Here is a 22,567-nt window from a genome sequence, read left to right as displayed (position 1 = left end):
AAGTCTGTAAGTATGCAGAAACCCTGGGGCTTTTGACTATGATTAAAATCAACATTGCTTAGTATTTCCCTCCAGTTTCATCATACCTTGAGGTGTGATTCGTTTCGCTGGTCTTTGTTGTAGCGTTAGCAGACTGTATACTGTTAGCTTCACTAGGAGGATCTTTCAGAATATCAGACTTTGGTCTAAATGGTAAAGCAAAGAACCGAAAAAAAAAATAAAAATAAATTATCACTTAAAAATCTCTGACCCAATTGCAAAATAATATGCTGTATGTAGTAGCCAGAAACTTACTTTGTTTTCTTGTTGGTGTTTTTCTTGGTGACACTGGGGCTAATGTCCTTGTCTTTCTCAGGTTTCTCTTTGTCGGGCTTTTCCACCTTCTCCTTCTTCTCCTTCTTAGGGGGAGGTGGAGTGGCATACTGCTGTGCCACCTGCTGTGCCACCAGCTGAGAATTGATGCGAGGTTTCCTACAACATTCAACACAAGACACAGCATTAGCCACTGCGAGCAGTCTCATAATAATTTTGTTATGGCAACTGCCCATTATTCCATTGTTTCAATGTTGTGTGTGATACACACACCCACACACACCCCTTTCAAAACACCACATGCACTTGTGGTGCACATCACAGAGCCATATGAAACCATCTTACATAGTAAGTTTAGAGGACTGCTAAAAACCGCTTCTTTTGAGCTGTCACGATTATACTGACAGCTTTCAAATACTTCTGCTGCAGAGGACTAATCTCGTTTTATTAAATGGACACTGGTAATCCCTTGAAAAGAGAATGAAATTAGAAGTGTGACATTCACTCCTCAATCTAATTATTCCAAATAGGGCCTGCTCCCCTGCAGCTGTGATTGGCATGAACAACACATACAGGGCAATAAAAGGTAACTGTGGTTCATACAAACTCCCAAGGGGATGAAGTCACTGTGAAAAAGACCACAGACAAGTGATACATTGACTGTGCTGTAATAGTCATGTCTGCGCCAATCTCCAACTGACACAGGCTCTCTCATCACTACTGTGTGTAGCTTCTTTCTAAATTGTGGCAGGACCATTTACAGAACCAACTCCGGGCGGGGGGGATGCTAGCCAATGTTTCTACACACAGAAGACCCTCTTCTGCGGCCACATAGTAGATCTCATAAGGGAGGTAGTTCCCGAGCTATGACAAGGCAAGTGGCTCACCCAGCATGAGAACACAGGGCAAGGGGATGGCTTGTGTTCAGGCAGAGATTTTACCACTATTGACCAACAGAGGAAACTGTGCTAGTGAAGCTTGGGTGAGAGAGGACACCTGTTAACACTAATAGAAAAACTTCCTGACTAGACATTCAAGAAGAATCTATGGTCCAAAGCCCAACATTCAAATGGATTCTTAGTAAAGTGAAGCAAATGGCTGCTACAACACAAACAAGCTGACCAGATAAAAAGTCCCAAGCAGAGGACCTGGAACAGCACAGGCCTTGAAAGTACTGCCTCCTCAATTTGTTCCAATATTTCCTCATGCAGCAATATTCATATTGTTAAGCAAGCATACTTGGAGAACCCTGTGAAAAGAGGTGACGTAGAGGACAAGGAATATAGAATAAAGGGGACAGATGCTTATAATTCCAGTAAAAGACAATCACCAAGAGAATGTTTACTGTCAGCCTCCAACAATACAGGTCTCGATCGTGAAACCAGTTACCCGAAAGTACAGTTCTATGTGAAGGATTAAGTCAGTGTTGCTCAGCCTTCCTAGTGCTGCCACCTTTTAATACAGTTCATGTTAGGGTGAACCCCAAACATAAAATTATTTTCATTGCTATCTCACAATTGTAATTTTGCTAGCGTTATGAACCATAATATAAAAATCCGATATACATCCCCTATGATAAGGTTGTCTGACAACCCCAAAAGGGTCATGACCCACAGGCTGAGAACCACTATGAATGTACTGAGTCTAAGCCCTTGCCTTCAAACACCCAAAGCTTCATCTTTAGGTGAAATGGTGCTGCCCGTTAACAACAAAGCAGTCCTACCTAACATTTTCCTTTCAAAGAGGAATATATAGCTGCAAAGACATAGATACAAAGATATACAGATACAAAAATATAATACAAAGACAATATAAAGGCATTTCACAGACATCAAAGGAATGGAAACCATCTGTTTACAGGGATTATCAAGCAATATAAATCAGGCTTGCAACAAGCTGCCATATACTTTCACCTGCCCTCAAAGTGTCAAAAGGAATTTCAGTGCTGGGGTTGTATTGTGCTTTCCCTGCATACACAAAGCCCTGGGTTTGATCCCTAGCACTGCTGTGAAACTTAATGAATTTGACACCAGCCTGAGCTACACAAGGCTTTGGTATGCATGGAAAAGCACCTTGATTTGAGGGTTCTTTCAATTAAGCCCACTACATACAAAATGAACACAAGGCCAAGGGGAGGCACCTGCAGAACACTCCATATAGAGACCCAGAAGCCTCATGCTAGAACCCAGGAACGTTTTTGTCGTGTCCTTTAACCAGGCTAACCTTTACACCTCCATGCCAAGTAAAAAGAACAAATAATCACTGTGAGGTTGTAAGTGTACGGTGAGGTTTCCACTCAGCTGAATTACAAGCTAGCCACTCCTACAGATCAGGGCTATAAAAATGAAGGAACTGCAGGCTGTCAGCAATGGCAGTGGAGATAAGAGCTTGGTGAGGGTAGGGTTGTGGGCAGAATTTGTGGAATTGAGACAGAGATGTAGTTCAGAATGGTGTCTGTTTTGCTGGAAGGCATGTGCACTAATGTCACCATACAGAAGGAGCAGCAGAGATGGACAGAATACAGAGAAAGGAAGCTCCTGAACTCTCAAACCACCTGTGAAGGCCAGATAGTGCACTAATAGCACAGCTCCAGCTCTCTGGCTTCTCCAGGATGCATGAGTCCAGACAAGGGCAGCACACACAACTTCTCATGTACAAGTCAACAGGTAAGATGCCTTAAACACCTGTGCCAATGTTAGGCAATCAACACATCGGCAAATATGCTCTAACTCTTCAGCACAGGCAACAAGCTTCATTATGGACAGGACAAAATCCATACATACAAAGAATAAATGATGGCCCATTCATCCTTTCATAGGCACAGCACTGTGTGGGCAGGTAGTGATGTCTGTGTTATACAAGCCAAAAGCAATTAAGACTAGTTAGCAAAGCATTCGATATTAAACCATGAAAATCGACCCAGCTTCTGGGCTGGGGAGATGGCTCAGTGGCTAATAGCATTCGCTGCTCTTCCAGAGGATCTGGGTTCAATTCCCAGTACCCACAAGGTAGCTCACAACTGTCTATAATTCCAGCTCCAGGGGATCTGGCACTTTCACACAAACATATATGCTGGCAAAACACCAATGCACATAAAAAAAAAATAAGAAAATTGACCCAGCTTCTAAAAGCAGTGTTACTTACGTTGTGTTTTACATGTGTGGCTCTATGATGTCCCTGACAGTTATAAGCAACCCATCACTCCTTTCCCCACCCAAATCCTCCACAGCGTCAGTTTACTACTTTCATTAGTTCAAATACTTGCTACAAACTATCCACCCCACCTCCTTACCCCATGTCCCAGCATTTCTGCTGTTAAGGAGCAATGTCTTGACTGAAGGAAAGTGAAAACCTAGAATGGTCTGCGAGAACCATTGATCCCTCTCTCCATTCCAAACACATTTATACGGCTAGCCTAAAGACACCAAAGCACTTGTGTGTAGCTATTCTTCCTGTAAACCAAAAGGCTTACTAACAGCAGGTGAAAATGGTAGTATATTCAAAGTATTTTTCTTTAAAAAATTAAATTAAAGAGTTTAAATTCCAAGTTGTGATCAGCTAAGGTACAAAAGCATTTCAGGGTGATTCCTGTGTTTATCTCTGAGACATCATAATGCACTAGTCGTCCACCTGAGCAGCAGCACCCACCCCACATGAATGGCCCTGGCTCTTAGGCAGCACCACCTGTTTTCTGTTGATTTAATCCTAATTCCTGACCTACTATACCTTAAATACCAAAAGAACCTATTACTTATGACTTCATATTAAAACCAGCTACCTTCACACAAAGGTAATTTAAGGCCTCCACCATATTTGGCTGTGGCCCTATTACCTTGGAGTATCATTAGTTTTTCTGCTTTCTCCCTTAAGGCAGAGGCAGGCAGATCTCTGATTTTGAGGCCAGCCTAGTCTACAGAGTAAGTTCCAGAACAGCCAGGCTCTCGTTACTATGCAAGGATGTTGTACTATAAGCAAGTCCCAGTGCCAAAAAGGCAACCTGCGGAAGCATTCAGATAAACTCAAATGTCAAAAAGAAACATGTAAAATAACAAACATCAACTCTGAAAACAAAGAGCCTGAACTTATTAAATGCCAGCACATCATTCCAACAGTAAGCAAAACATTTCAGCTATACATACTTTCCACCTGTCTCTTCCCTGTGGTACTTGTAGTACCAGGAGAAACTGTGGTTGTGCCAATGATTTTAGCAAATGTCTCAGAATAAGTATACTCCCACAGCACATAAAATACATTAAAAAAAAAAAAAGTCTCATGTGGAAGGCTGTTTCCTAAGTTGTCTTAGAAGTACTTTTAACAATGATTTTTTATGTGTGTCTTTGTGGTTTGTGCCAAAGCATGTATGTGGTGGTCAGAGGACTACTTGAGGGAATGGGTTCTCTCCTCCCACAGTGTGGTCTTGGGAATTGACATCAGGTTGTTAGGCTTGTTGGTAAAGTGTTCTTGGCGACTGACCCACCGTAGTAGCCACTTAGACCTTTCTCTGAAACCAGCTGCTTTCTTCGCCCACAGCAGCCTAAACTGAAGCTCCCAGACCAGCAGAGAACAGGCTCATTTCTCACCTGCCCAACCTAATGCAGGAAGGCCTGTAGCAACATCAAAGCCCACTCTGGCTCAGTGTACTCTGATCTGGGTGGGAATGCTACATCATCAGGTCAAACTTCTGTTTTCTTGATGAAAACATTGAAGTGGAGTAGTAAGCGATCACCATTGAAGTTGCTTTAGCTGAGACATTTGCATTCAATATTTAATAAACACGCCTAAGTGAAGTGCAGCTTTACACTGCCACCAACTCATTTAGCCTGTTTTTACAGTCAGCTGTAACATGTTAACAATCATTATACAAGAAGCTGGATGTGACCAGAATCTTTTTCTTCCTAAAGGTGGGCAAAACCACAAGGACAACTGTAGGCAAATACAGTTTCCGATGCAAATAAACTTGGTAAATCAAGAGTCTCCTTCCAAGAAACAAGACATTAAAACAATCCAATCTGCCGTGCAAGTTACTTCATAGATGTCCAAGACCCTGCTTAAAAAAAAAAAAAATCTATGTAACCATACTGAAATTATAGTTCATTTCACTAAAAGAAATTCTTGTAAAACACAAAGAATCTGTAATTCTTCAAGCAAATATAAAAGCTACTAGGCAATTTAAGGTCTATTATTCACCCAACTACCTTCTGCAGGTGATTAAATTAAGAAGTGCTAAATTAGATTTATTAACGTATCTCTCTTTTCAAACATTTCCCTCAAACCTAACCCTTAAAATTACCCCCAAACTTAAGTACAAAGAAACAACAGCTGTGAGAAGGTAATTTATGATTAAACGCTCATGCTATAATGGCTTCTAAATCACTGGTAATTAACACACTCTTACTTATACCCTCTGCTACAGTTGGATGCTTACAGAAGGGAATCTTAACTCCTGGACTTGACACTTCTGTAGCTTTGTTAAGCTCTTTGCACACTGCTTTATCCCAGGCTGCTCATTCACATAAGCCCAAACTACGCTGTACTTTGTATTTTCCAGAAAGTATCTTCCTCCATCTGTTTGCTTACTTTCTATCCCTTAGCTTCTGAGATACCTTCTTCAGACTTTACACCCAAGCTCAAAGCTACTTGTTTTCTCATCTCTCTGAGCAAGTAATCTGTGGCTAGCTTTCAGGAAGCTTCAATCCACCCTGGCGTACATCCGTTGCTTAATGTTTCATACCATAATTTATTGCTTCATTTTTTCTCTCTACTACATTATGAATGTCTCTCATAAAGTTATCAACCTTTTTGATTTTGCACTACACTCCCAAACCTGCGTTAAAACAAGTTTCCTGACAGGAGCTCAGTGCTTACTACAAGAACAGGCATATCCTCTAAAGTAGTGCAGTAAATACTAAACCAGGACGGAGCATAACCCTGTATTATAATGCTATTATACTTGGCTGTCTGGGTCTTAGTTTATACAACTCATCTTCTATATTGCTACTCCCTAGCAGAAAGCATGGAGCACTGTGGGTTCTCAAAAACAGTACTTTCCACGAGAAGATCTGTGTAGTATTGAACTTTCAACATACAATGTCTTAGAAATTTTTCTGAAGCCATTAAAGGAACCAAATACCAAAAAGTTATGGGTGTGGCCCAAGTAAGCGTTAACTAAAGTTTATACTTTTCTATTAAACCACATTAGCTTGAGAAGGAAAATGAACAGAAGTGAAAGGGAAGGAAGCAAGAACTGCACACCGCTTTTTTTTTAAGAGAAGCAGTAAGTTTATTTACAGGAATCCCAGCAGTATCAAGTGCTTCTAATCCAGTTTTGTACCACGTGAGGTACAAGGTCTAATCCCTTACCTTCCCACCTATCTCAAATATACACACTATTCAAGCACATTTCCACTTTTGCTCATGACCAAGGCAGACTTGTGCAGTCTCTTCCACAGCATTGCAATTTTTAAGAATCTACCCCCCCAAAACCTTAGGAAGCTCAAGTCCGTCTTAATTCTTTGTTTCTCTGTCAAAGTTAAAAACAAAACAAACAAACAAACACCCTACAGATTTAAAAAAAAAAAGAGCCCCCAAAGCATGGTACAATGAGTAAATCTTAAAGAAACCATACCATCAAAAGTTAAGTACTCTGGCTTCACGTGGGGTTCCTATACCACAAAGAGGATCTCCAGTTGCACAGTGTGATAGCTAAACCCTTCACTTATATAAAGGGTTATTTGGATAACTGGAATGATGTTATATTGCACACATGGCTGTCATCATCTAGATAGATACGGCATTTCAACTTAGTATTTACTTCAAATCCAGTACCTGCCTCTAGCATCAAAGCAACTCCACTTATTCTTGATGAAGCAACTAATGAGGTCTGGATTCTCCATACTCCACAAATGACGGAAAAGTCTGCATGCAAAGAACTCTTCCACTCTCTAAAGTAACTGCCAACGAACCTAAGTAAAATAGCTCACCAATTTTCAAAGGCTATTAGTTTTTGGCTTACAGCAATATTGCTGATACTGTTCATCAGGCCATACCCTACACCACCTCTCCATTCTCCTTACTCAAGCCCTTTTTTCTGTTTGGGAGTCCAAATGAGGACCTCACATCACATTTTCACTCTTTCCCTCTGCCTGCCTGCCTGCAGCAGCTTCTTGGTCTTTCATGGCCATGAAACTTGTGAATATTTTTTTTCTTCAAACTTTCAGTCACCGACTGAGTATCCAAATGTGGATTCCCCTCAAATTGCTGCACAGTCCCAGCTAACTTAGGATATGTGATCTTCCTGCCTCAGTCTCTAGAATGCTAGGATTACATACAGGCCTGCATCTCTAGACCTGGCTCCATTCACTTTTATCCACTGAAATTCTTTCCTGTATACTTATTATACCATTATTTATATTAGTATGAATGTTTATTTAATCTCATGGGATATAAAGCTTTCTTTAATTTCCACATTGATCATTACAAGTTTCTTCCCTATTATTTCTAGCTTTTAAAGCCTTGTCTCGTTGACAGACCCCACCCTTCTGAATGTTCCATAGTCTACAATAAATATCAAATAGTCATTAGATCATCTAACATTTTTAAGCAGTACATTCAAAATCCACCTAGAGAAAAAGTAAGAATGTCCTAGTTTAGCTGGAAGTACAAGGTAGGATAAACATGGCCAGAAAGAGACTGATTCTTGAATATCACAGGCACTATACAGCACAGACCAAATGCCTCTAATACCAAGATTATTGTGTTCCAAGGGCATACTTGATCAAACAATATGTGGACAAAGGTAGAAATGTCACAACAACTAAGAACAGATTTCAGTTATATGATCTGCTCTCTCAAAGATGCTTCCTAGAACCCTGGGTATAGAAAGAAAAAAAATTCAGAAACTCAAGCTTTTCCCTCAGGAATAAGGGCTCACAAGCCAAGACTTAGTTAATTTGCCTAAAAAAGCAAAAAGCTACTGGGGAAGAAGAAACAGAGATCCCAGGTTCCTCTTCAGTCTCTCTACAGCTCAGGGATAAAGGATAGCAATAATTCCAAAACTACTCATTCTTAAACAGTCTTAAACAGTTGCCATTTACTCAAAAGCAGTTAAGAGGGCAAAAGACAGTGTGCACTGCAGTTTGCTCGACTTGGTCACTATTCTCACACTTTAGTAGCTTAGAGTACAGTGTACCAATGTTTCAAATGGACAGTCTAAGAAGTTGCACCACAGGTACACAGCAGAGTGATTACCATCTCCCATCTTTGCATCTCTTTCCCTGACACTTCTCTTCCCCAGCTCCTTGAGACCACAGATCTGATATGCTGATCTGATCCACCCTTTCCTCCAGCTGGCTGTACACAAATGACATAGCATATACTTTTCAAATGTATATCTACTTGTACTGAGCTTGGTCTCTGAGCTTCATCCATGTCATGTGCCTGTTGTTTACCCAATCTCCTTTGATAGACATTTATGCCTTTTCCATGTTTCCGCTAAAAAGAAAGCCGAAATGAGCACCAACTATAACTCTTTGTGGACATATGTTTTCTTTTCTCCTAGCTAGAGATCTATGGCAAGTCTACATCCAGTTTTTTGAGAAGCTGCCAATTTTTTTTTTTTCAACACAATTATACCATTTCACACTCTTTCTCCAGCAGAGCCTAAACACTGTGATGGTTCTCCATCCATAACACTGGATACTAGCAGTCTTTTTCATTTGAGCCATTCACCTGAATGAACAGTAGTTAGTACTTCCAAGTAGGGCTTGTTTTAGTTTTAAAGATATAGTCTCACGTAGCAAAGACCAGCCCTGAACCTCTAATCCTGTCTTCCTAGGCAGCTTCGATCTGGCTTTAACACGCAATCCTCTGACACCTACTGTGTTTCTGAGCATTATAGCACCATTGGAACAGCATGGCACTTGTGAAGATGAAGATGACTGCCAATTTAACACTTAAAGCTAATGCCAAATTTAACATTTAAGCACTACAGTGCTGCTTCTATTTTTATGTTTCAATTAAATCATGTATAATAGACACTGTTATATTTAGATCTAGTCACAATCGTGTGCACATGTGTATAGAGGTAGGTCTTGTGCAATGTCACCTTCTCTTGCTCTCCACCTTATGTTCTGACACAGGCAAGCTTTCTTGCTGATTTGGCTACACTAGTTAGCCAGTACACCCTGTGGATTTTCCTGTCTCTGTTTCCTAGAACTGAGATTACAGGCATGCATGCTGGATCAGGGCTTTTGTCAGTTAAAAGTAAACCAGAAACATACTGGTTTAAAAGCCTACAGATGGCAGACAAAATCCAAAGGGGTTTTGTGAACCGAACAATCAAGACCTGACAATACAATGCAAAAAAGGACAGCCATCTACTTGATGTAGTTCTTTTCCTTTTTCTGGAGACAGCATTTCACAATTCTCTATCTCCCACTGGCATGCTAGGATTACAGAAGGCCACCCATCAGCTTTGGCTCTAAGTGTTCTAGTGGGAACAATAATAGTTACCAGGAAAACCAAAGTGTAGTTCTAGTCTATCAGTTTATAGATGAATCGTAACAACAACTACACACCCCCAGTCTGTGTTTCTTTAGCTGTTAAAAAGGAAAATATACTCGTTTTACATTACTCTTCCAATAGAGCTGAAAATACAATGCTGAAACAAATGAAGCAAAGAACTACCCTACCCACCCACCCTCATGTTTTACATGTTTGTTCATAAAAAACTATCAAGTTTTAAAACTTTGGTTTAATGAAACCAACTAGTTTCCTCCAAGATTCAGACAAATGTCTAAGAGGGTTGAGGCTATAGAAAAAATAGTATGCAAAAGAGAAGCTTTAACTGCCACTGAAGAGGCTGAAGCAAGACTGCCACAGGCACAAGGCCAGTCTGGTCTATCCAGCAAGTTCCAGGCTAGCTAGTCAACGATACAAACCAAGACCTAGTCTCTTACCAAAATAAAGCATACAAATCGCTGTGTATTCCATATTCTTTCTATCATTAAGTATTACACGGAAAATAACTTATCTCTCTCTCTCTGACTATTTCAGGCTGCTCAATAATGTTACTAAAGGAGTCTGCATACCTGCCCTGCCCAGTGGAGTCCACACAGGATAGAAAATGACACTGCCCTAAAGTGTGTCACCTGTTACACCAGCAGCTGTTATTATTGTTGCTGTTAAAGTTTTATGCACTGGCATTCAGCTCTCGTTCTTGAAGACAGTGTATTAAAATGTCTTTAAAACAACACAAGGATTAGAATACATTCTTTCAGAAGCACATCACAGTTGTGAATTCCAGTTGACCACTAATTCAGCATCCCCTCGTGCCTTCTCCCCTTGCTTTACATGCTGGGGATCCAACCCTACTCTTTAAAGTTATTTTGTTAGCTCTTTCAGTAATAAAAAAAAATTGTTCTGAAAACTTAACAATTATTTAATAAACAAGTCGCAGTCATCTTACTTCAATGTGTATCCATGCTCCAAAATGTGAAACTACCAAAGATTTAAAGCTTGCCCAGTCTTGTTGATGTATAAATATGAAGCCTTACCTTGTGGAAACCACAACATAGTAAACCCTTATTTTCAAACAGCCAGGGAATGTATTTTTGACTGACAGGAATAGGGGTGGGGGTATGAGGATTAACCATTAAAATCTTAACTTAGAAGCAAGCATTGTCCACTCAACAAACCAAAGTTCCTAGCATTTTAGGCGGTAAGGGGTTTTATTCAGAGGGAACATGAAAGCATAGAGGATAAGTTACAAGAGAACAGTGAGCTCTGAATAAATTCACTGTTGACAATAGAACCCAAATTTCTATTTTAAAAGTTCAAACTGCAAGGTAAGCTTTCTGATAAAAATTAACACACACATACATGCAAATATGCCACAATGCTTTTCTTTTCATGGGGGGGGGGAGGTGTCTCACTATATATATATATTGTAGATCCGGTTAACCTCAAACTACCCACAGAGATCTGTCTGCCTCTGCCTCCCAAGTGCTGGGATTAAAAGTGTGTGCCACTACTCTCAGCTTTGACCTTATTTTGGGGGAAAAGGGAGGCGCAAAAAGAATAGATATAACTTTACTCACCTTCCTCAACTCCTATAGAATGACAATGACAACCCCACCACCAACTCAATCAACAAGGGTTTGGCAAACCTAGCCAACTCTCCCCCCTAAAGACTTTGGAAAATGGGGATGTCTATGTTCACAGGAGAAGCCAGTGGTCCGGTCTGAGGAGAAAGCAAAAATATCAATACTGACCCCACTAGGTTTTTTTTGAATTGTGACACACTAACTGTAGCAGCTTGACTGGATGGAAGGCTGAAACCCAATCCTATCCCGTCTCTCTAGGTCAAATAGATCCTGACTGGATTTCCAATGATTCACAGCCATAAGAAGTATGACAAGCCCCTCAAAATAATAAAAAAATTTAAAAAAGCTTCATGCAGAGGCAAAACTGGAATAGTTGGTATTGTAAAAAAAAAAAAAAAAAAACATCTTTAGGGGAAGTTAATTCAATGGGATTCTAAGAAACACAATTTAGAAATTTTCTAAAATTTAGCTAAGTGTTGGTGATAATCTGATTTTACTAGCCATTACCTCGTAGCATTTGGTTGAGATGAAAAACTCGTTTTTCTAAGACAGGGTTTTCTCTGTGTAGACCTGGCTGTACTGGACTCGCTTTGTAGATCAGGCTGATAACCTCAGTTAGGCATGCTTGGGTTACATAGTCTGACTCTTGTCTCAAAAAGTTCCAAATGGATATTCCTTTATGATGACGTGGGAGTTAAGACCAGGGACTCAAAAACTAAAGGATTGTTCAGTAACATTAAGCCTTTGCAGTTCTAGTTCTCACTCAATAAAACAGCCAATGGAGAAAAAAGGCCTTGCCCCAGCCATCAAGTGAGGGGATGGGGGGCTCCTAAGAAACCAACAGATTGTAGGCACACAACTTCATACAGCAGCTACTGAGGTGGAAGGACCCTGGTCCCAGTGGGTTTTCTACAGGGGAGATTCTAGTCTACTTGGCTGATGAATGAGCCCATGTTTTCTAATGATTCTGAGAAGGTAATGGGATATTAAAGATCAATAGAGGCAGTGAGAGGTAGAAAGAAGGAAAAAGAAGAGAAAACAAAGTGTAAAGACAGGCATGAAATCAGTGGGTTTAAAGACAACCATACTCAAAAATCTGGTGAGGGTTAAGAGGAGAGAGCGAGAAGTATGGAAGGAGCTGCCATTTTCTCACCTGCTTCCCTTGTGAAGAAAGACAAGGCGTTACCCCAAGATTTTTCTTATGAAGAGGACTAAAGACCTCAAGCACAGTCTAGACCAAACTCTCCACAGGACCCGGCAACTCCTTGCTTCCTAATGTGTGGCAGGCAAGGTGGCAGTGAGACAAGAATCCTGGGAAGGCCAGGGGCTAGGGACGTAAAAGCAAGTACACCGTCAGTGGAGAAGAAAATCAAGTGGGGCAGCAACAATATTGTTGTGGGTGACACACAAGAGAAGGGCTAGTCTCAGGATACAAAGAAGTCAGATTCAAATTCATTAACTGAAATACTTGTGTCCTACACAAAAGTAGCACTGATGAAGACTTGGCGGTTGAAACCAAAAAGAATGTGAAAAATAAGACAAAGTTGGAAAATGTGTACTACTGAGATTCCTGGTACCCCTGATGATGATGATGTATAGATGTTTTTAGAATTTGAGAGGGGAATCAGCAATTAAAGCTGTTGTTGACCAGAATGGTCAGAGGGCAGGTGATAAAAGCATTATTTTAAAAATTAGACAAATTCAAGGTCTTAGATCTGTCAGAACAAATTTTAGAGCTAAAGCCACCACTATGATCCTTACACGAGCTGCAGACTGAGCAATGAAACATGCATCAGCCTCAATAGGCAAAGATCTATGTTGATGGACCCCCTTTTTAATGTCTTTAAGTTTGTATTAACTAACATTCTACATTACAACTCCAGGATATCACATACCATCATTAAGGAACAATGCCAGAAGTAGGGAATTACCTTTATGCTAAAGTGGCTGGGCATAGTGGCTAAGATTCCCTTCCATTTCATACCAAGAACCCCTCCCTCCCCGACAGACAGACAGACAGACAGACAGACAGACACACACACACACACACACACACACACACACACACACACACACGAATAAACTGCTTTATAGAAAACCAGAAATTCTCAAGAATCCAGTTCTGAGCACTGATGTGCCTGCATTCTCTTAATGGTTAAGTGCAGGACCAACTGCTAAACTTTTCCCAGTTCACCAAAGTTCCACTCCAGAATATTCTAAGGCTAAAATGTCTGCCATGCTTTCTTTCATTGCACCAGGCGTGAGAGTTTTCTACACAATGATGCATACTCCTATTTCTATTAACACTTCTAATTCTGACTGAGACGTTGAAGATTTTAACATGTGGTACAAGTTCCTGAGTCAAACATAGGAAGAAAGCATATCTCAACAGGATAGACTGAGTATGAACTGATTTACTTCTATCCTAAAACAGCTGCCCTGAAAATAACTCCAACTTTAAAATCTTGCCCAGGCCAGCTGTGATGGTGCTTGGAAGGCTGAGGCTTCCAAGTAGACTCTGAAGTCCCAGGCTTGCTTCATAGTAAAGAGAACCTGTCCCCAACACTCGGAAGAGACAGATGAACTCTTCAGAGTTCTAAGTCAGCTAGGGATATGTACACAGTGAGAACCTGTCACAAAAAGCAAACGAACCAAGTCCAAAACACTACATTGTAGTCTCCCTTTAGCCACAATTTTGCTACCCAATGTGTTAGTTACAATCCAAAAATACTTCATAGGAAGTTCTAGAAATTTGTAAGTTTAAGTAACTACTTTTACTATGGTATATCGTTTTGATTTGTATAAATTTTCTTATGTCTACCTTAAAAATTAAACTCCATCCTAAGTATGTATACATAACTAAATGGGTAAAAGAAAACAGTATATATAGTTTGGTACCACAGGTTTTGTTTTTGTGGGTGGGTGAGAGTTGGAACATATCCCTTAAAGATATGAAGAGGATATTAAATTTTGAGCTGGACTTCATTAGTCTCTACCTGATTTAAAACAGGTAACAGTATTGTTGCTAAACCTAAGGCTCTAGGAAAGTCTGAAGTTACAGGTCTATATCAACTATGCTTTTCAAAAGGACTGTATTAAGCAAACTCCTCCTCATTTGGAAAATGTTTTTGGAAAAAACTCATTTGGAAAAACTCTCTTCCAAATACTGTGAGTTTGCTTCTGCTGTGCTCGTCTCACTCATGTGGAAACAAGAGGTAAACACATGACTTAGTGGAGAAAAACAGGAATCTACAGTGATTTTCCCATCTTTGGAACACATCTATTCATTGAACTATGTGTTGAGCAAACAGGGAGAGAAAGGAGGAACACTGCATCACAAACCAAATCTGTTAGTTTTTAACTTGGCTGAGTGAGGTCTCTCCTGTAATCCTTAACATATAGTGTAACAACTATTAAACTCAGACAAGAACTGCACAACAGAAGGTATGGTTTGATTTGTGGAGTCACCCATTTTCATAAAACAAGCAAGAACAGGATGAGTGATTAAGACTACATGCAGTCACATCACAAAGACCTTCAAAAACCCTTATGGACAGGCTCACATGGTGAGCAACTGAGACCATACCTGCCCATAGCCATCAAGTGCCCACTATCTTCAGCAATAACTTACTTTCTTCAGCCTCTACCAAGCCTTCATATGAGGAAGCACAACTGACACTGTTAGAATTTCATCAGAGTATGCCACTCCCAGATCCCTCATACACCTACCTCTAACTGACCTTGGACTTTATGGGTTCTTCTTTTTCTCCACCCTTTATTCTCTCCTCCCCCATTTCACCCAACACTAAATAGAAGAGAAACAAGGATAGTGGGAAGAGAGAAATTAGGAAAATCCCTGAAAGTAATTTCGTTCTTTCTTCTTTGACCACAGCTACAAACCGTAACCAACCTCCCTAACCTATCAGGGCTCTAGCACTTATATACTTTCTCTAAGTCCCCAGATTTCCACTATTCCACTATTGCATAAATTATCTGCAGCTGGCAAACCCATGCCTCTGCTAGAGCATGACAAATCATAGCTGCTGTGGACAGTCCAAAGAAGCCCCATACTACCACAACTGGGACACATAATATTTCTGTTTTTAAAGAAATGAAAATTCCAAATTGTCACTATACACACCTATCATCTCTCAAAATGTACAATAACTTTGTAATGGGAAGTCTTGGAGAGACAATAGCTAAGTTATACATTATGATCAAATCTACTCTAGAGAGAATAATGGTAAATCTGGGTAAACCCAGAAGTGAATCTTAATGATCATGTCTCTATCTCCTGAGAAATGTGTTAGGCAATTTGTTGACATATGGGCATCACACTGTACCTACACAAACCTAAATGGTCTGCATACTACAAACCTATGCTGTTCAGTGGTGGCAGCATTATATATAGCCTAAACCTCACAGGCCCGCAGGAACAAAATAAGTTCAGCACAAAGAAATGACACAATCAAGGCAGGCTGCTGTTGGCATAACACACTACATCACTTTATAGAGAGTATGAGTTTACATGAAGACAATAAAAATTATGGTAAATATTTAAAGCAAGTAAAATGTGGTGGCACATACAATAGCAACACTTCAGAGGTAGAGGCAGGAGGATGAAGGTCAAGACCAGCCTGAGGCCATCCTGCACCACACATCTCCGTCATTCATTATCAGGTCTTAAGTACTGTATCCAGGTATGAGCATCACCAGCATTACAGTAGGCTTGCTTACACTTGCTTAATTGTATACAGTACTTTATATTTCCAGTACGCTAACTCTAGTTCGAGGTCTCTTCAAATAGTCAATCAAAAAATTGCCAATATTTATTTATTTAGATCAGGGATCAGCAAACTTTTTCTATATGAGCCAGGCAAAAATCCTCAAATCTAGAATAAGTGAATGAATGAATGAAGCGAGCACTAAAAGCCACTCAAAAGTTCTTAGGCTCTACAAACAAAGGCTGCAGGCTATGATTTTTCTACTAGAATCTAGACTACAAGGTGTTCTCGCACACTAAAGCAAACTCCAAACTTTCCCAATGGTTACTTTTCGAAAGTACTAAGTCATAAGTTGCTCTACAAACAAATCATAATTAAAAACAAAAACACAGCAATAAAACTTCTAAGTAGAATCACTACTTTTTCTGAGAAAAGGTTTGCCATTCATTTCAAAGTTAACACCTGCTGTACACCCAGCAGATCCATGTAGAACAAAGGCACGATTCTGTCAAAGAAAGAGAAATGCTGCTGTTTACACACACATACACACACCACTCCCATGTTAAAAGCCTAATCCTTAAGGTAACTGTCAAAGGGGCAGAGCCCTCATCAAGGAGGTGGGGTCTCTCCATTTCCATCTTAGGACAATTTCAAGAAGCCAGTGAAATATTTTCTAAAGGCAACTCCAGTTTTCCTTGTTTAGTTTGCCTTAAGACAGTATTTTGTCTCTGTCTCTAAAATTATAGACCCAGTAATCTTCTTGGTAGAACTCTTTCTCCCAATAAAAGCTCCCCATTAAATGTCTTTTCTCAAGTGAAAATATCACTGCAGGCACTTGAAATCAGTCTGGTGGGCCAATCAATGACCCTGAATACCCCTACAGGAAAAATAACAGGATCAAGCTACATCAGCTACAAATGGAGAGGCAGGTGCTCACTGTGAAATCAGATCTCTTTTTCTCTTTGGGCTACAAAGTCTCCCACTTGGTGGCTGAGGACATTTGGGAAGACCTGATTTTTCTCTAGTGAGTCATAGTGAGTCTCTAGTGTGTCAAGCTAGACTCTTGTAATATAAATAATACATATATAGAAACAGTTCAAAGTCTTCAGTATTTTAGACAGACATACAATAACCAGAGGACCTGTTGACACAAAGCTAAAAACTGAATGAAGTGTATAACCAATGTCAATAAGAAACCTTTTATTTTTCACAAAACTTTAGTTATTACATGATTAAACTTTCCTATATAGTACTTTAAAGCAGGTAAAGACTAAAGGTTTCAAACAGTCCAAGAAAGAAAACTAGTATTTAATGAGTTTATTTCATAATTCAACTCCATTTTTTTTCTGCAAAGGATGAAATGGCACACGTGCATGCACACACAACACACTCGGAGGGAGGGGCAGGGTTCAATGTTAAAAAAATCATTATCAGGGTGGAAAAATGGTTCAGTAAGATGTTTGCCACTAAGGCCAATCTGAGTTTGATCCCCAGGACCTATATACATGGTATAAGGAAAAAGTTGATTCTGCAAGTTCTTCTCTGATCTCAAATATATGACACACACACCCATGCACAAATATTGCTTGGCAGACTACTTGAATTAAAAGTTATAAATTCATTACCAAAAAAACAACGGGGATGGGGTTGGCAGAAGATGGAAGTTTTTAGCACAGCAACTGGTATATCATTAGGGGAAGAAAGATTCATCTTTCCACATGCTTGGGAAACTTTGGGTAGCTCTACTTGTTGCCAAAACAACACAAGACACCTTGGTGCAAGTGGCGAAAGAAGTGTATCTTTTAAGGAGCCATTATTGCTCAATTTGGGGAAGCTGTTGACTAAAAGACAGAAGGGGTCTAAGGACCTAGATAACAGAAACCAGATATAGTGGTAGATGTTCAAATATGGCCAACTATATCACACAGAGGATGGAGAGCAAAGGCCTGCAAGAAAAGTATCTACTTTTACTACCTGGACAACTATCTTTAGCAAATATAACTAAATTTTTTTCTCAAAATTCTCAACCACAGATCACACATATACTGCATGGAGAGATCAGGCAATGCCACTACAGAGATCCCAATCTAGACAATGCTTTTAGGAACTTACCCACCAACCAGGCTTAGGCTTCCATGCAAGGCACTCATTAGCAAAACACACTATCCTATCCCTGTGCATTTAATTTCTATGACAATTAAAAACAGGAACATTTAATGGGCAAAAGACAACTAAGACAATCTTCTCTCAGGTTTATTAGGATGTTTTTTAAGCTGTGAGAGTGATTAATCATGTTTTGATTCTCCCCTTCTGCTAAAAAAATATTCAGCCCACTTTTAACTATGACAAAAATGAACTTTCTAAGACTTTGCTTTTTGGGAAAAGGAGTGCATGCAAGAACTTGCTCTGTACTCCAGGCTGGCCTCAAATTCACAATCTACCTGTCTCAACTTCCAAAACACTGGCTTTACGGAGAGTGTTCTAGTATGCCCAGATAAGGGGGAGAAGGGATTCACTTTAGAATTTGTCAATGTCCTTCATTTTAGTGTTTTTAATTTTTAGATACAGTGGGGTCTTGTTCTAATTCCTTATGATTAACTAACTTCCTTTAATGTTCACTTGATTTTAAGTGAAAGCATACTACAAACGTCTAGAAACAATCCTGAGACTCATCTGCTATTATCAATAAGCAAGCATCAGACAATAAACAAGTACTCTGCCAAGCAATTTAGAATTTTAAAGGTTTAGATGATCTGCACCTCCTAAAAACAAGTAACTGAGGAAAATCTTAGCTATCTTACTATGTCAATAAAATTGCTGCAATAAAGCATGTGATCATTTGGTAACAACTGCTTTGAAAAAAATAACCACTCTTCATAAACACTGCTTTATGAACTCTACCAAGTTTCCCATTTAGCCTATCATTTAGGCAGTAGGATATTTAACCAAGCCTAATGTCACAATGCCATATTCATCTAATGCCTTTCTCCTCAAGCATGAAAGACACAATTGGAGGGATGAGGTTAAGAGATTTGACTACTGTCTCTTTTGCATACAGTCAAACCCCAAACAGGGCAGCCATATCTCCTTTCCCTGTTGCACCTCCAACTTCACATAGTCCCTGATCAAAGGATCTGGATCGTAGGTCTCAGATTTATATGGTTCTGAGCATGTGTTGTACAATTTCTGTCCTGTTACACTGTGTTTTACATGATTCACACATTCATTCAATGTTCAGTGTTACTCAAGCACCACACAGATGCTAAAAATACAATGGCAGATAAAAATAGGCACAGAGTACTTAAGGAGTACAAGTATATAGAAAAATACAATGGGAAGTTAGCATTCCAAGAAACATCAATACAAGACAATAGTCAAAGAAAAGAGCTATCTGAAATTAGGGAATAAGTAGAAACCGGAGAAGGGAAATGTCAACCAAGCAAACACAGCCCTCTATGTAGGAGGGAAGAAAATCATCTACTGCTGTAAAGTGTAGGGTGACTGAATGCAGGGACTAGACATGCAGTATAAGGAATGGCAGATCTAACACTACAGTTAGAAACTTAAAATTTCTCTTTCTGGATAAATTAAATGCTTCAATAGCAACATGCACACAAGTTCCTTAAAAGGGGGCGGAGGGGTAGCTTTGTAGGTAACCCCACTAGATCATAACTGAGTGATTCTCAACTACGCTTTCCCTTTCAGACCTGTAGGATGCAATACTGCACATTGCATTGTCTTTAAAAGAACAATCGTGTAGCCTCAGCAACAAATACTAATTTAAGGTGTGTGAACTTGAAGTCCCTAGGAAAAGTTAGTTTGTCAGTAGCTTTCACTTAGGGGGATCCTTAAAGGAAGCCTGGAATTTCTGTAGCAAGCCTGGTAGGGAACCAATTCTCAGAAACAGCCTATTTTCTTCTCACACACTCCCTTGAAGCACCACACATTCTCACATTCCTCGCTGATGAAAAACCACACCTAACTATCTTCATACCCTTTCAAAAAGTAAAACTGGGTTGACCCTGTTAGATTAGGAAAAGCTACCAAAAGAGTAAGCAGCCAAGAAGTCACCTAGTTGTACTCTTTAAGTCAGTGGACAAGGAAGGACACAAAAATGTAGTAAGGTGGCAGGCCAAATAGGAAGATGACTTCTGAGACAGTTCTTGCCACCCACCTCACAATAGGAAAGGAACAGGGAAAGGAAATTGCTGAATTCATATTTGCTTGTTGTGTCCTAGGCAAAATAGAACACTCCTGAGTATCTAACAGAAAAGGATGCCAAAATCACAAAATATTAAGGGGCAGAAGGACATTCAACAGTGCTCAAGGGATGGTCAGTGGTTAAAAGCACTGGCTGCTTTTCCAGATTATTATTAGAATGTTCTCAGCTCCAGTTCGAGAGAATCTGGTAACCTCCTGGCCTCTTCAGGCACCAGACATAAACCAGCGATTTACAGATATGCATGCAAGCAAACCAACCTTGAATATATAAATCAGTATTTTTAAAGTGCTCCAGAAACTATCGTCATGGCAATTGGTCTAAATGAAGAACGGGAGCGGTGGCTTGGTCAGTAATGTACCTGCCTTACAAGGAGGAGAACCAGAGTTCAAATTTCCCACAAACCACATAAAAAGCTGGGCATGGTGGTATGTGCCTGACAACTGATGTCGAGATGGAGCGCAGAGAAAGCTCACTGGTCAGCTAGTGCCCTAGCACACCTGGTAAAGTTCCAAACCAAAGAGAAGCTGTGGTGTCTCAAACAAAAGATAAGAGATACTTCAGGAAGGCCACTCCAGGTTGTCCTCTGACCTCTACACATCTGACCATAGAAGGGTACACACACAGGAACACTCATCCACCCATAAACTAACTCACACCACTTCCCTTTACCCCATCACACACCCTACCTGACATGAGTCTAATGAGTCTATTTATTAATTCTCGAAAGACCTATTTGGAATCCTTAAGGACTGTCCACCCACAATGAAGTCTTAGAAGAGATTAAGAAAGGTTTCTGGGGAAATAGCAGTGTTCATTCAGCTAGCTACCTGAATAGTGAGCCTATGGCACAGATGTCAACAGAAGGCTTAGTGCTTTTAAATAAAGCTAGGAAACAGTGAAAGAATTTCATGTTGTTAGTTTGCTCTTAGAGGTTAGGGAGCAAAATGTAACACAATCTGTACGATATGTGCACATCATTTACTGCAAAAACACTAGTGAATGTACTTATCCTTAAGTATCCGTGGGGGAATTTCTATCAGGACTCCCTCATACAAAATCATAAATGTTTAAATTACATATAGAGGGCACAGTATTCTATATAATCCTTCCACCTTCCTCTCCTTCAAAATCATCTCCAAATTATTTATAATTTAAACAATGTATGAACAATTGCATTGCTTAGGAAATAAAAAACTGTGTGTGTTCTGTATACGTATCCACATATGCAAATCCCAAAACTGAAAAAGGACAACTACACATAAAGTAGGTTTGGAGCTGGAAAACACTTGGGTAATCAGGTAAAGCTTGGGTCTTTTGTTGAGCAGAAAACAAAAAGTGTTAAATATCTTGCTCTGGGTGTAGATCCACAGGATGGTGGAACAGGGCCAAAGAGAAGCAAGACTTTCCAGAGAGTTCATTTCTATGCATTCTTACTCTCCTTTTCTACCCATTAATACCTACCTCTAAGCATTTAGACAAGATGGAAGAAGCCTTGAACAATATTTAGCAATTATCGTTGACTGGAAAGAAAGCGTATTACTGGGCTAGGGAAAAGGAAGGAAAAAGAACTGTGTGTTTTTAAACACTGGAACATGTGTAACAGTTTGCCTGTTTTCATGTTGTCTTAAAGAACAACCCAGCTTATGCTAGCTGGTTTCTCCTGGGTATGGGACCAAAACAAAGTCTTTTTAGTAATATTTTTTTAAGTTAAATAAACTATATCTTCTACCTATGGCTTCTGCTAGAAGATATTTTGTAAATTCATTTTTTAAAGACTTGTGTGTATGTGCATATGCCTGTGTGAGTTTACACATACTACCTGGGTGTGGAAGTGCTCTCTCCTCTGGAACTGAAGTTACAATTGAACCCTCATCCTCTGCAGAAGCAGTAAGCACTCTTAACCACTGAGCCATCACCCTGGGCCCTGTTTTAAAAAAATAAGCTTTTGCAAGTAAAAAAAAAAATTACACATATAAATCAGGAAAAGAACGTATGTTTGTGCTGTAGTTTTAAGAACTTATGTTCCCCCATTAACCCTGTCCATGTCCATCGTAACAATTCCTAATGAACAACGGGCTGTCTTATGAATGAACAAATGGCTAGCCAAGGTTGGGAAGAAATTACCTAGCTCCTTCAGCTTTTTAATTTTCTGCAGTAAATAGACAGCAACAGGGGAAAGAACAAACAGTACTCACTAAATATCAAGT

General features: G+C 39.8%; 1 protein-coding gene across 1 annotated transcript in view; it reads right to left on the bottom strand.

The window, feature by feature from the left end:
- Nucleotides 1-22,567, bottom strand: part of Rybp (RING1 and YY1 binding protein) — a gene marked incomplete at its 5' end in the record, with an annotated part of 53,904 nt that overhangs the window by 4,100 nt on the left and 27,237 nt on the right. The window contains 2 exon segments of the mRNA XM_055628585.1: nt 87-185; nt 295-471. Of these exon segments, the coding sequence (XP_055484560.1) occupies nt 87-185; nt 295-471 (276 nt within the window).

This window comes from Psammomys obesus, unplaced genomic scaffold (assembly GCF_907164565.1).
Source record: "Psammomys obesus unplaced genomic scaffold, mPsaObe1.curated_primary_1811, whole genome shotgun sequence".
Taxonomy (NCBI): Eukaryota; Metazoa; Chordata; class Mammalia; order Rodentia; family Muridae; genus Psammomys; species Psammomys obesus.
Note: the sequence above shows the minus strand (reverse complement) of the source record. Positions and strands in the feature narration are given on the sequence as shown.